General features: G+C 35.7%; 1 protein-coding gene across 1 annotated transcript in view; it reads left to right on the forward strand.

Annotated features, from left to right (window-relative positions):
• Positions 1–1,349: 1,349 nt before the first annotated feature.
• Positions 1,350–15,050, forward strand: part of LOC102808875 (uncharacterized) — a 34,994-nt gene continuing 21,293 nt past the window's right edge. The window contains exons 1-2 of the mRNA XM_085494866.1: positions 1,350–1,602; positions 13,856–14,023. Coding sequence (XP_085350992.1) covers positions 13,907–14,023 — 117 coding nt within the window. The 5' untranslated portion in view covers positions 1,350–1,602; positions 13,856–13,906. The remainder of the gene's footprint in view (positions 1,603–13,855; positions 14,024–15,050) is intronic.

Genomic DNA, 15,050 nt, shown 5'->3' on the forward strand with positions numbered 1-15,050 from the left:
GCATACGCTCCATTAGAAACGCATCATAAAAACATGCGTTGTTTTTACAAAACTGGACATTTACGTAAGCATAATTATTTGTATGTCGGGAAATCTACATTCAGTGTGAAATGTTTGCCAGTTGTCTGGTGACCTTACTTTGCCGTCGTGGATATTATGTTACACCAAAAGTGACCATTTGTGTAAATAAAAACAAAATCAGTGTAGTACAACATGAAAATTTAAAAACAATAATTTCTGTTTTCACTAAACATAGACAAATAGTGAAATGTCCCAATTTTTTCCGTACTATTCGTCTATAGTGAAGGTAAGAAAAGTACACACGTCATCGATTGAATCTTACGATTCCGATTAACACGATGACATTTCACTGAGAGTGGACTTCTGTGTACGTAGATGCCAATGTCCGCATTAACGCGAGTAGACGATTTCCCATCTAATCGGAAACGCATATCAGAGCCATTGTTTTGCTACTAAAATTAATTCTTCCGATACTGAAAAGCTGTAACCTAGGAAACGCCTTAACGGTATTATAAACTTTCAGTATTTAAACCGAATTGCTCACTTGACTAATTGCTAATAAGTGATATTTAGAGGTTTTGCTTGCACTGTGTTGTTTACATGAATCACTGGCGCAGGTGCGTGGCGGTAAGACAATATAACCTTGCGATCGTACCTCACGGGCGGTCGCTATGGTTACAACATCAATAATTAGTTTCGGCTATAAAGACCGAAATAAGGAGACCATGGCGCCAGAGCTATCATGAAGGAATCATTCTAGAAACTTTATACGTTTCTAAACATCTAAAATGCATCGAAACGGCATAGGTCGGAGTGTGCAACTTTCCTGACCTATCGTCACTCCGCGCGACTTGTCACGTGATCTGACGCGCAGTTAGTGTAATATGATTTCGTCGGTTTAAAGCGCGGTGGTCGTCGAGCGGCGCGTGTTCGAATTTCATGTAAATAAACAATGTATTTTACACGCGTTGTGTACGTCGCTATGAGTCCCATATCGAACAGGACGCGGCACGACGACTGCCGCCCTGTAATGCAACCAGGTTGCCGGCTAAATCGACCGTAAATTCACCTTCCGCCAAAACATTGTAGTTTGACAAGTTTCTTATTGTGTATTCTAAGACAGTATATAGAGCCATGCCAATCATCTAAATAATCATGCCAGACAATCTTGCAAATATGGAGAATTGATTACTTTTTACTAGACTGGATATTAAACACACATTATGTGGCGTCACTGACAGCACCACGTCCCCAGACCGTCTATCATATCAATAACGTACATGACATTGCCATATAAGGAGCACTCATTACCATACACGTCACGGAGGGTCGTGTCGTAGCAGCCGGGTACCTTCGCGTGTTGATGGAACATCGGCTCTGCGCGTTGCATTTCAGTGGATTGGATTTGCAATTGTGCCTGGTTGATTAGATCTCCGATTGCTGCGTTAGTAGGCAATTAGCCATGAACTTGACGTTGCGAGCGGACTATCCCATTACAGCGTGAGAAAGTCTCCAGTGATCATTTGTTCTTGGTTTAGGTGAAAACTAGAAAATAACGGAAAAGGATGACACCTTTTTAACGTGAGTGATTTCTTTGTGTAATACTACTGCGTATAATACTGTTCGTATTTAAAACGCATCAACAAAAAATTCCTACATACAAAGAAATTGATTGATTGTTTGTTTGTTTAATTGCTTGATTGTATATTGATTTGTGTTTCAAATATTAACAAAATTGTTGATTTCCGTGGTAGAACCTGTTGAATTGCTACAGCATAGGAAATCATTTTAGCGACGGATCTAAAATACAAAAGTAATACTACATAGACTCACTGTTGAGCACCCGAAACGCTTCACTGAAATCGTAATACATTGGTGGTGTATATACCGTTATTTTTAGTGACAAATAGCAGGATAGAACCATGGTAGAGTGTTCGCCTTTAATTCAGCGACACTGCTTGTGAAAGTACGTTGTCTACTTTCAACTTAATGAAACACGAGAGCGCTCTTCTATTTGGAGCCTAACAAGCCACCGATCGCGATGATCATTGTAATGTCGTCATTTTTCTCCACTTTATCATTTTCGATGCTTGTTTCTCTGTGTTAATCTTGTATTCTTTCATCAGAAATGCCGAGGATTTCGAAAGATAAGAAATGTCAAACATGTGAGACGGCCTCCGGTGGCGGCATGTTTAATCAATACTACATTAGGGAAATGGATTCATGTATTCCGATTTAGAGGGGACGGAACCCTACGTAGTTTGTGATAACAATTAGCATACTTGTGTTCAATTACTTGCTCATGCGTGCCAGCAAGTTGCAACCGTATGCAACAAACTGAAACCTTCGCATGATCGCCTTAACGAGTATACTACGCGGTTATAACCTATCATGTCACTGTGATGTAATTACACACATAAGGGATTGAATTGCCACCCTTCTTTCATGGAAATAGATTTGTTCACCGCTGATCAGATCACATAATGTTTTGGTTTAGTATTTCAGCATTTCAATTTATCTCCATTTTGTCACTGAAAAAAAGACAATGATAAATTTTTGATAACAAAAAAAGCAATTTTGGCGATATAAAGTATTGGTTGACACTCTCGTACATAATTATATATTTGTTTAAATTTGTTCTTTTGAGTAAATTTGAAAACAGAGTACCAATATTATATCAACGTTAATACCACATATGCACGTATACTAACCTAGCTACTCCTAGTCAACAACTTACAATTTCGGCAACTTATCTAAACAGATCCGTGTTTCACAGTTCAATTTATAATATGGGTGAAGCATGTGTACCTTATTATACTCGTTAGAAACACACGCCTGTCTATTATCAACGATTTAGGTCATTTTGAACAAAATATACACATCTTACTGGCGATTTATTTAGTATTTCGCACGCGTTCAAATACGACAATCATTTAAACGTACGTGTATACCATATTTAAGCACTTTCCACTTTGGGCCAAGCAAGGTAATATCATATACACATACTAAGTAAGCTTAGTATATGTTGTCGTGTGTCTAAATAAGAGACATTTTACCGGTGAATCATATACATGTATGCTTAAAGCGGGGGAGTCGTCACCTGCGCATGCGTCAGATGGCCATAGCGTGTCATTGTTTACAAACAAGCATCTACCCATGAGCCTTTGTATTTTTAGCGTGTGTTGATATAGCTGCTCACCGAATTTGTGATCCTTGTTGATATCGTCATCTGGGATACCCTTAAATGAGACTTTGCCAGTGAAAATCCAAGATGACCTATGCTATGTATTTACGTGTGCCGATAACATCAGTAAACTATTTCAACCAGAAATCATTGATTCAAACATTTATACGCCCGTTCGTGCGCACTGCGAGCACTATTTTATACAAAATTTACATGGAGGAAACTTACCGATATAATTATCCCTGTGATATAAATTGATCATGGGTCGATTACGCGACCATCTCCGTCATGTTAACTCTTTTTGCAACGAACCATGTGGTTCAGGGTTACCTCACTGTTAATTGCTGGGAATAAGCAACTGGTTTATTGTAAACAGAATTATACTATATCCAGGACCTCTATATAGCTTGCCAATATCACCAACGTTGCTATGTTTTTCTGTAGCATTTTTCTGCATAGGGCAAATAAAACAATAAAATTGAAAAAAAGAGAATAAAAACAAACACACCTTAGAAAAACATGCGTGCATAATATTCAACTTTTGTAGATATATAGAAATATAGAGGAGAAATATCATCTTTGCTGTGAGGTAATAGTGTACATTTCTAAAGGATGTACTCCCACTTGAAGACTAGATTAGACAAAACGTACCTTTATTATCAAGGGTAAACAACAAAGTTATTCACTAGCATTAACGAAAAATCTAATCATACATTCAGGCGATACTATTAGGCATTATAATCATACACAACGGAAAGAGGTCAGTTACGCTTGTTGGGAATGTTAATTTCTTTAGTATGATTAGTCTCATTTGCATTTACTTACACGTCTGATTTGTATGCACCGAAATCCCGTACTACCCGACGTGCATTGCGTATATCTACACAATAATTCATGTTTATACTAACAAGACAATTTAATACATTCACCATGACACGAGACTACATCAACGTAGGTAAATTCACATTTCAGTAAGTTTTCCCTATACCAACGAGATCCTTCTGTGACGACAAAGTGGCGTAGATAGGATGAGTAATGCAATTAAAACAAACATATGTATTTGGTTCTGTAGTCGTTTGTCATTCAGAATACGGCAAAACATTTTTTTATTGATGAACCACCACAGACCACAGGTCCAAATATCGCTGCTGTGAATTTACGCTCACTGACGTCACTATGACGTCGCGGGACTTATATGACGCTATATTACCCGCACGAAAACGTAATCATTTAAAGGGCGGTAGTCGTCGCGCCACGCATGTGCGAGATATATGGGTCTCATATAAACAAAATGGCGACTTTGACTATTGTGCAGACCAACGAGTACGAACCTAGACGATTTCAAGCTTTAATTAGGTAATTGTAGGTGATTGGAAGGTATCAAAGGAGTCACTGGCGGTAATTAATGCAAGTCGCGCTCAGGTCAAACTTCATACTTCAAATTTCCATTTGAAGAGCACATTGGATTGTTGAAAAATCAATGTTTATCAACACAAATGTCGCACATGCGCAGCGCGACGACTGTTGCGCTTTAAGATTGGAAATATAATCTCATGAATAAATTTAATTTGTTTGTCGTGATATAGTAGGAATAGATACAACAGTGCATATGATAACTGTTCACATAAAGCTTGTTTCAGTGGTATAAAAAGAAAATATGTTCGTTTTCGATTCCGTGCGATGCGTCAGTGTGTATGATTCTTACAAACTTGTAGAATGTTTCTTTAGCTACATATAGTGTACGTGTATAAATCTCTTCGTACATTTCAGTTCATAATGACTATAAATTCAAATAACAATTACATCGGTCACAGAGGTTATTATTTTCAAATTAAAGCAAGCAGTTACTCCAACCACTGATCGCTAGCTCGTTTCACTCCTCATTTTACGTCTTTACTTTATATTTTTTACTTTATATTTATTAATAAAAACAATTCGACGCACCATTAAATAAACGAATGGAACTATGTAGAAACCGCATGTGCTTGTGCAGAATAGCCCATTAAATTGCCATTTGACAGAGAGATGTTTGCTTAGCCGTGTCTAAAACTTGGAAACACGTTTTTTTTGACAAAATGTGCTGTGGGCACTTACAGTGAACATTCTCACTTAAAGTCAGACAGTGAGTGACATTCAATCGCGAGAACTGTCGCTTGTATACACACATTTTTGAAACAATATGCTTTACTGTTATCTCAAGATTACATCTAAAACATAATATATTATAAATAATAAAAAGCTGAAATATTAGAAATCGACCATTTACTAGACGGCACAAATACAAGATTTTTCAATATTAATATAGTACTCAACTCAATAGTCAACTCGATTCAGACATCATGGTTGCGTAATAATAACACGAAAAGTGCATGGTGATTCTCTGTCATTGACCTCTGACCTAAAATTCTAATCAGGTCTTGCGGGTCAGATTAGGAGCATGTGTGCAACGTTGAAGGCACTAGCTATTCTTCTCTTGGAGTGTTACGAACATCGTATTTCAATTGTTTAAAATCTCTACATTTTTGTGCTTAACACCTAGGATGTACTAGCAACGATTTTGTGTTCTTGTTAATATATAGCGGGGTCAATATCGTTGACAGTTTCTGTGCGTCAGACATTTGAAATCTGAATCCCAGAAAGTAATTTATTGCGAAACTCATAAGCCCTGGGTTTATCGGCTTAGTGTATTCACTTCGATGTTTTTCAGCTTAGAGTATGCACTTATAGGACGTCAATCACACTGGCTACATTAACAAGACGCGTGCGATAGTTATTATAAATGTTTTATAATGTCAGTTGAAAGCGAAAGTGTACGGTTGTACAGATGGATCGGCGGAAATAACAACACAAATTATAAATATGACAATCAGTAGTAACAGATGAATAACAGACCGTAACCACAGACCAAAATGTGCATTATTTGACAAGAGTTCGGATATACGCACTGTTTGTTAGCGTAATTGCATTTTCAACCGAGTGAACACTGACAATTGAGTTTGGAGATGCAATCATCACGTGTTCATGTTATGGCAAATACTACTATTGATAATGCATGTAATCCATGACGTCACAAATGTGTGTGTTTTTTTAAAGATTTTAAAGTGCATGTTGTTAGCGATACGTTATGTATTGGAATGTGTACTATAATGTATCATACTTGTATTGCAATGTGGGGTCGCTAGCAATTCCCACTAGGATACGCAGTATACGATTGTTTTTTATAGATATAGACCTTATGTCCACACTCTTATTCAACAGTCCACGGCCCCCTCCATTAAAGGCCGGTGGTCGTCGCGACACCTGTTGTTCGATATGGGACACAACGCGCGTGAAATACATTGCTGCGCAACGACCACCACCATTTAATCAATACGCACATAGAGGATATTTCACGAGTGACCATGCCCGTAGCCGGGACAACCCATCCATTTCTAAGAGGGAAAACATTTTTTACACAAGAGTGTTGTAAAACATCCAGTTTTCGTGTTGGTGGTCGGATACAAATTGAATGTGGTATCAAAGTCAGTAAAACGTTTGAAGAAGGGTGTTTGATTAAAAATTAAGTCAGAACGTGATTATGATTGGGTTAGAACATGATTATATATGTTTTATATCAAAGACTAATTAAAATCTAGAGGCCATTTCATAACGGATATACTCAACCTTTCGTTTTCATCCAATAAAATATTCTCTGAAGCAGTTAGTTCCCGGGAGCGCATGCCCCGGACCCCCCTAGGAAGCTCGAGCCGATAGGCGCTCGTTGTTCCCTCGGAGATTAAAAAGACCCCCCCCCCAAGCAAAATCCTGGCTGTAATTTATTGAACGAGTGTAGTGTAGAACCCATTCTATTTTCTTACAACATCCAACAAGTTTTCATTAAAACATTTGATTTTAAATCGCCAAAAAATAATTTTGTTTCCCACATTAGGCATCTTATAACAATCATTGAATAACTTATCTTTTCATGTTGTAAATCACGCATTGCTTTCTGTCCAATCTTGTACAACAATTCGCCAGATTTGGTCACGTGTCATTTTATTCCAAGAGAATTTCATAATATGACGAAAAAGTTATGTTTTTCTCATTTGAGACTAACCTACCCGATTCCCTTGTATGGTTTACAAACTAAAAGGTCACTTGTCATTTTAGGAAACACGACCATTTGACACTTATTTCTGCTATTGGTAAGAAGATATCGCCCGGGTTCAGCCATTACTGCAATATCTGTCGTATTCTGACCGACACACATTATATATTTACACCATTTTAACTAAATATCGTTCATTGGGTCGTGGGGATTTTCTAGAGCTTTTTAATTAATATCAACAACTTTTAACAATAATTTTGGGGATAGTTCATTATTTAATATTTCTCAAGTGCAGAAATTGCATTTATCTGCCAAATTCATACATGCAAATTTAAATGAACCATTTGCTGTAAAACACACTCCTAAATATTTTATTTTGTCCACAATACTTACTTAATTCCTGATTCTCGATCGAAATAATCAACGGACGCGATGTAATTCGTTTCGAGCCAACGTTACCTACGTAGCAATGGGCGAGTGTAAGAAAAAATATATATAAAGGGTCAACAAAACAATGGACAGGCAACCCATCGGCATATTTGAAACAGTTTTTAAAAGATAACGGACTTGGTGTACAAAGGGGATAGCTAACAAGCTGAAAACGTGGATTACATGTTGTTGTGTCATTGTGTAAATATGACCGTAGCACAGTTTTTCAATCCCCAAATATCTAAAACAAATATCACATTATAGCCAAATACAATATGCAAGTTCGTTTTTCTTGCTTATGCGGAACGGTGTGCAAATTAGTTTAAATAAGATGGCAGTTTTATTTCAGGGGACGTTTATGCTGCGATTTGAAAACACGGAAGAGTGGTGTATTGCGAATCTGTGCGTTTAGAACTTTCGAAATTTGCCTTACCTTCCGGTTTGTTGACCTCATGTCATTAATACATTAAGATGTGCGACCTACCATATGCAAATTGTTTAAGACATTCGTATTAGGTACACTCACCCATTGATGTAAGACAGAATTTAGTGTATTCTTCATTGCAACTGCACAACCGCGGTAATAATTCAACAATTATCTTGTTTTGTTTTATTTCTGTTACTCTTGTTTGCTTGTCTTTGTCGTTTTGTATTATGTACTTAATGTTTACTGTAATGCATGTAATTAAATGAAATAAAATTGAAAAAAAAACAAAAAAAAACAATTGAATGTCCACTCACGTCTACCACTGTCATTACACTTTTACTAAACATGTACGTATTTTGTTGTACTTTTTCAAGATGTCTCTTAACATTAAATGGCGATGTAGTTGTGATATTACCAGTGAACATCGGATTAAATATTATATTAATAACAGAGTGACTAAATAGACATATTCTAATAATATGTGATTGTGTGGAACACAAGGTGTTTGACCAAATTTTAATATTTATTTGATCCAGCGATATCAGGTTGGCACATTTGTGTTATTCTTAAATGAATGATACTATAATTACAGTTGTTATGCCAAAAAGTGCGTTACAACAATCTGGAAATTAAATTCAAAAGCATTTGCAATGAGCTCGTCTAAATTGGTAGGCAGTGGGAAACACGCGGTGTTACCATAACTACATACCATAACAGGCTGACATGTACATTTCGAAATGTCATTGAAAACATTTAAATGTATTCCTTCACATGTGTAGGTATCATAGTGTATGTAGTGTACGTGATGCAATTTATGTAAAGTGTGCTTTTGACCAGACCGCATTATGTTAGTTATTCAGTAATCTTTCAATTACCACTCAGTACAATACATTTGTTGTGTACATTCAATATACACTCTCCTCAAATGTGTGTTCCCATTGAAGGTAGTACACTCTTTGTATATCTCCCAGCGCTTCCGGGCGTAGTACATGTAACTAATGTACTAATCGCCGAAATGTATATTTTTAAACTAAGACACCATTATCATTAGTAATACAAAATGGCTTGATGTTATTTTCTTTTTGTGACAATTACAATAATACTATGCACATTCTGATATTCCATCTAAGTATGTTGAATGTATCTTATTCTCATAGTTGAGCCAAGCACATTTTACAGGCCAGCATTTTATAAATATTGAGATAATTCAGCTATCAATCATATAATATGCTCATCTTTTAGAGATATACTACTGGTTATATAATAGAGTCTTAGTTTATATCGGGGACTCTTATTTTCAAGAATACTTTCACTGAGTGACCTACTTGCTCTGAAAAAATCAGGCAAATTAATTGTATCTATACATGCTTCAGTTCGATGTGTAATCACAACCTGTGGAGTCTTTTGTTGAACTGAATTAACTGAATGCATGAGTAATATCACACGAAAACACAACTACAATGGACTGGTCTATTATCTATTGAAAAATAAACATCTGAAACTGTTGTACGTAATTTTGCCAGCGACGAAATAACCCGAGGTTGCCATGCGTAACGATAGTGACGGGTGCCATGGTAACAGTTGCGGCATTGAGGTTTCACTTGTCCATTAACGAAATGTTCTTTAAATCAAATCTTTTGTTTGGACCATCAAGATAACAAGAGGCATATGGTATAATAGATTATAGAACGTTCAGTGGGCATCTGCAGCAGTATTAACATCCATTTACAACTCATTTCCTCCACGTTCTGTATCTTATAATGTTCGGAAATTAGAATACCTGACACGAAGCTTGGGTTATAAAAATGTCATATGCCAGAAGGTAAGCAGCAATTTCACTCGATGCCATTATAGAATACGTAATGTATTCTGACACAGTTGATTTTTTTAAATTTAAAATAACCTTGCACGACTTTCAATATATACCCTTGACAATTTACGATCAAAATAAAGAAACGCTTGGATCCCAGTTATAAGTGTGACTTCCAGTGTATGTATCTTATACCTGATTGTGTTTTCAATCATACAAACAATGTCTTGTTTGCAAAAAAATAAAGACGGAAAACAATTACGACGTTTACTCACTCGAGTGAACTCGTACATATACTTTGAGTCAAAATGAAGAATTGTGAGAGATTCGGATCGACTCGCCGTAATACTATCAAATTACTGCATGCGGGGATCACCTGACAAAGAATCAGTTTTTCATTAAAATCGCGGGGTTGTACTTGCTAGACGATACTCTTCCGTATAAATGATTGTATCTATATTTAATATCAGATATATTCACCGCCTTCATCCACCGAATGACCACTTCTGAAATCAGACAAATAACAATGTGACGCGCACTGTGTCAATTGCTTTTTGTGATTTTTTTCAATGGTTATTTCATATTTGCTGTATTTTATGCGTAATGTGAAACTTGTGAATGGTGATGTGACTCTTGCTGTAATAAATCCAAACTAATTATTTGCACTGTGTTCAGTAATATACACTGCGTGTCCCTTTTTCGTATCCACCACATCAAATTATTTTTCGATGCCAGATAGTCATCGATTACGAATTTACTGTGCCTTTAAATTGCATCTATATTTATTTGTGTTTGCGTGAGTGGATGTCTTATTCCCATGGACACCGATAATAATAACTCATGACATATTTAAGAGGTTTATTAGGGTGCTTCCTGAGTTTGTTCTTCAGCATCGTTAGGATAGAGCACACACATGTTTCAAATGTTTACGTCAACAACCACATGCTCGCAAAAAATAATATTTGTTGGTATTATTAATATTCAAAATTCAATAATGTTCCACGTAAAATCCAGGTAACTGTAGTTATATAAGTGGCGTTCCAGTGTAACAATCGGTTGCATGGAAACCGAGATGAGACGCGCATTTATGAAGCAAAGAATACATAGGTACGCAGTATTATTTGAATTACTTCATTAGTCACGTAACTATAATTTTCCAGACATTGTTACCTTATAAACGAACGACTGGACATTTGAAACAGTCACTCGCCTGACATTTAGCCGTAAATTCAATTCATGGTTATACGAGAAACGTGCCAAAGAATTTATTTTTATACTCTTAACAACATAATGTATGTAACAATAATATTGTCGGTTGTTATGCACTAATCGTGTCTCGCAACATGAATATGACAATGAAATTGTGCACTAAAATACATATAAACGCTCTCCCGTCCGAATTTAATTTATATCTATATTCCATTTATGTAATTCACAGACACACACCATTTCTGTTGAAATGGTTAATAACAACTGTTAGCTTTCGGCGTGTAATGAATTACATTTTCACACTCACAAATGACATCATACTTAGTTCGAGCAATATAATGTGAGCACTGGGAAAATTACACTGCAGATGCTATAATAAAAAAGAGTGGGAGTGAATTGCAAGCTTTCTCGTGATTGGATATGTGTATTATTCTGACGATTGATACCTGTATACATGCGTCAATTCATATAGAGTACCAATCGATTTTTATGTCGTGCGTATTAGCTATAATGTTAATACGGCATATCAGATGAAATTATTCAAATTAGGTACTGCAAATGCAATTGACCGTTGATGGTGTTCATTGTAAACGTGTCTAAACTCGCAGATTGCACACATGATGAACTAGTATCACAACCTAAATAGTTTATTTCTGAAAGTGATATTTCTTGATCAATTAAAAAATTGCAAAATTAATTCCAATGTATAAAAAATATTCAGCATCAGAAGTCGAAAACTACCATCCTATCTCCATTTTACCTGTCTTTACTAGAATATTCGAATCTCCTGGTCATAAGAAGCTGTTTTTTTTTTCGACATTATAACCAAAACTTACTTCTGCTTTCGTGCAAAAATAACCTTGGTAAATATAACGAACGATATTGCTGAACTGAACAGGAGGTGCAAATTAGGCCATGATCCAATGATAATTTCTTTGTATCAGCTGTTAATATGAAAATAACCCAGACTTAGTCACCTCAATCTATAGTGCATCTGTGGAACAATCTGCTTTATTCTATTAAAAATTTAAAGTCGGGTTCAAATGTTCTTTTAACCATCATTTGCTTGAAGCAGCTAATTTTCTTTTTATTATTAATAAACGATAATTATTCATGTTTATTTGTTAATATTTATTTAAATATTCGTTACATGTTATATGTATTCATTACTTTTAATTAATTACTTTTTTCTCTGTTTTGCCGCTATGTTTGTTTCCACTAGCCCAAAGATTTGGCTAGATGAGTTGATCTCCGCAGTGTTTATATCTAATGTGTTACTCCCCTTAGTATTAGTATCCAGTATATAAGCTTGTCATTAACCACACCAAATAATCTATCTTTTAGACAAATAGCACACGCTACTCATATCAAGAAGAAAATAACATATAATGTCATTAAATGCCGTTCCCACCTAGTTTATGATTACTGTTATATTATGTGTAACATTTTATTGGAAAACATTATCCATTTCTCACGCTTGATTTCATGTAAATTTTACAAATAAAATATTCCATGATGATAATAAATCGGATACTGTGCGAATTGATTCAAGGAGTCTAAAGACTGAACGAATTGAACTAATGGGACATTGCGGTATTCGAGATTGTTGCCGCGTTCGCACTTGAAAGGTCCAAGCAATTTACAACAGGTACCAATCTTTCTATACCCCAATGGGCCCATGTTGAACAAAATGACAGTTGCGCAACGATTCAATGAAATAGTTAATAGTGACAATTGTAATCGTTATTTTGTAACCATGGCAACCACAAATGAGTTATGATCAAGTTAAGTCGTATTTGATAATCTAATTTGATGATATCTGTAAACGTGAATTTAAAGAATTTCCACTGCCCTTGGTGATATATGTAAACCGTAAAGTTACGTCACTGTACTAATTAGATGACTTACAATAGCGATTGCAGCGTAACACTATCACCATGTGTTGTGGAGTAACGTGTGTTCAAACACACTTAGAACGAGACAATGTTTTAATGTTCTTCGCAATATACTCTATATGTTCCGTGAGCATTGCAAGCGTTTACCTCTTCCCGTTAATCATGATAATTCGTATAAATACAACTGACAATGCTGCTTTTATGTACAGCTGTAGTTTTCCCTAAAGATACCCAACCACTCTGATTTCATTCACAATTTCGATGCTGACAACTCACCATCAGTGTAATGTTCTTAATAACCACATTACGTGCCAAACAGACTGTTAATAGTGCATCTATTGTAGGTAGAAGGTCATGGATGTTCTTATCCATTTTCACGCACGATGGTACATTTCACGGGATAGCATTTTCTGTTTTTGAAAATGCACAGTGATGCATAAGCATAAATACTACATTAGCCATTCTTAGTCGACCTGTTCCGATATCACCATGGAAACCAATATGCCTCTCTGCCAGCTTAAACAATAGTAAGCAATACACAAGCATAAGTGAGTTATGTGTGTACATGACTTTTGCATTACTCTTGTGTAGACACATATACACAGAATAAAAGCTTCCCCCTATGGTATGATCTATTTATGTTCTAGTTTGTTATACATATATACCCGTGCATTTGTTTGTATTGTTTGTCTTTCTCGTTGATAGGAAACTGCATTTTGTAATAATATTTATTAAAATTATCTTGTTTTTCTAAATACCTTTACCGACCATTATCTTTCGCATTTGTTCATAGATTATTTATCGTACCAAGAAAAAAATGTGATCTTCAATAGGAATCGATAAGATGAAGTCATCCGAAGATATTATTAACTCGAAGATGAAAATAGCAATTGAAAATGGTGATACAGATCTGGCAAGAAAGCTGTTGACTAAAGGGGCAGACCCAAATGTGATAGAAATGGTAAATGCATGTTATTTTCCTTCATGTACTTACAAATCTACTTTAGATTCGCGGAATAACACCGGAAACATGGCCGCTCTGATTGAATAATGACAGATGATCGGGTAAAACGTCCCAAATATTTGTTTCGTGATTTCAGACACATTATATCTGTACATTAAAGTTCGTAAAGCCACTGAACTGACCCCCATCAAGTTTTAAATCGTGTTATATACAATGCATACACGCTACATTGTCCATCATTCACGTTATTATGCCATAGACACATCAAGCTATAATCATAATTCCCATTTACATGTCAATTACATTTTCCCGTGGCGTCTTCGCTCATTATATATATATACACAGACCCAGACATAAATATTTAATGAAAAATAAAATCCAAAGCTTTTTAATCTACACTTATACAATTAATATGTTTGCCGCTGTCAGTGCGAGAAAACTAGTAACAATGTGTAATGTTAACTACATACAGAAGGTGTATTCCGATTGAAACGATTAATCAAAGTGACAACATCATCTTCATATGCATTAGCAATACAATGCCTTGGAGAATTTAGATGTATTTTTGTCTAGTGGGAGCTAACTTTGATAAAGAACATATTAATTTTACTGCAATGATTAAATCTGTGGCATTTAGAGATAAAGAATTACCAGATAATAAACCCGTGTGATATGAAATAAGACATCGACCAAAAGAAACAGAGCGCATAAAACGATATGCTTGGTGAATCCTGTCAACATGTTTTTTTTGATCAAGTACCACAACTCCATGTGTTACTCAATGTTCGTACATTGAAATGTTCCTCCTAATTAAACCTTATATTTGCATACCTAAGCTGTATGATAAGCGGAAAGATTAATTTTTTCCGTCGGTATGTTTCAAGTAACATTCTCCCAGCTACAGCTAATGGTTCACATATTTCCCATCTTTTAAAAAATATGCAGAGCATGTCTGTCATATGACGATTTACGATATATCTCACTAGTTGCAAACTTAGTGATGCAAGATTAATCGAAAAACAGA

This window comes from Saccoglossus kowalevskii, chromosome 21 (assembly GCF_978046115.1).
Source record: "Saccoglossus kowalevskii chromosome 21, keSacKowa6.1, whole genome shotgun sequence".
Taxonomy (NCBI): domain Eukaryota; kingdom Metazoa; phylum Hemichordata; class Enteropneusta; family Harrimaniidae; genus Saccoglossus; species Saccoglossus kowalevskii.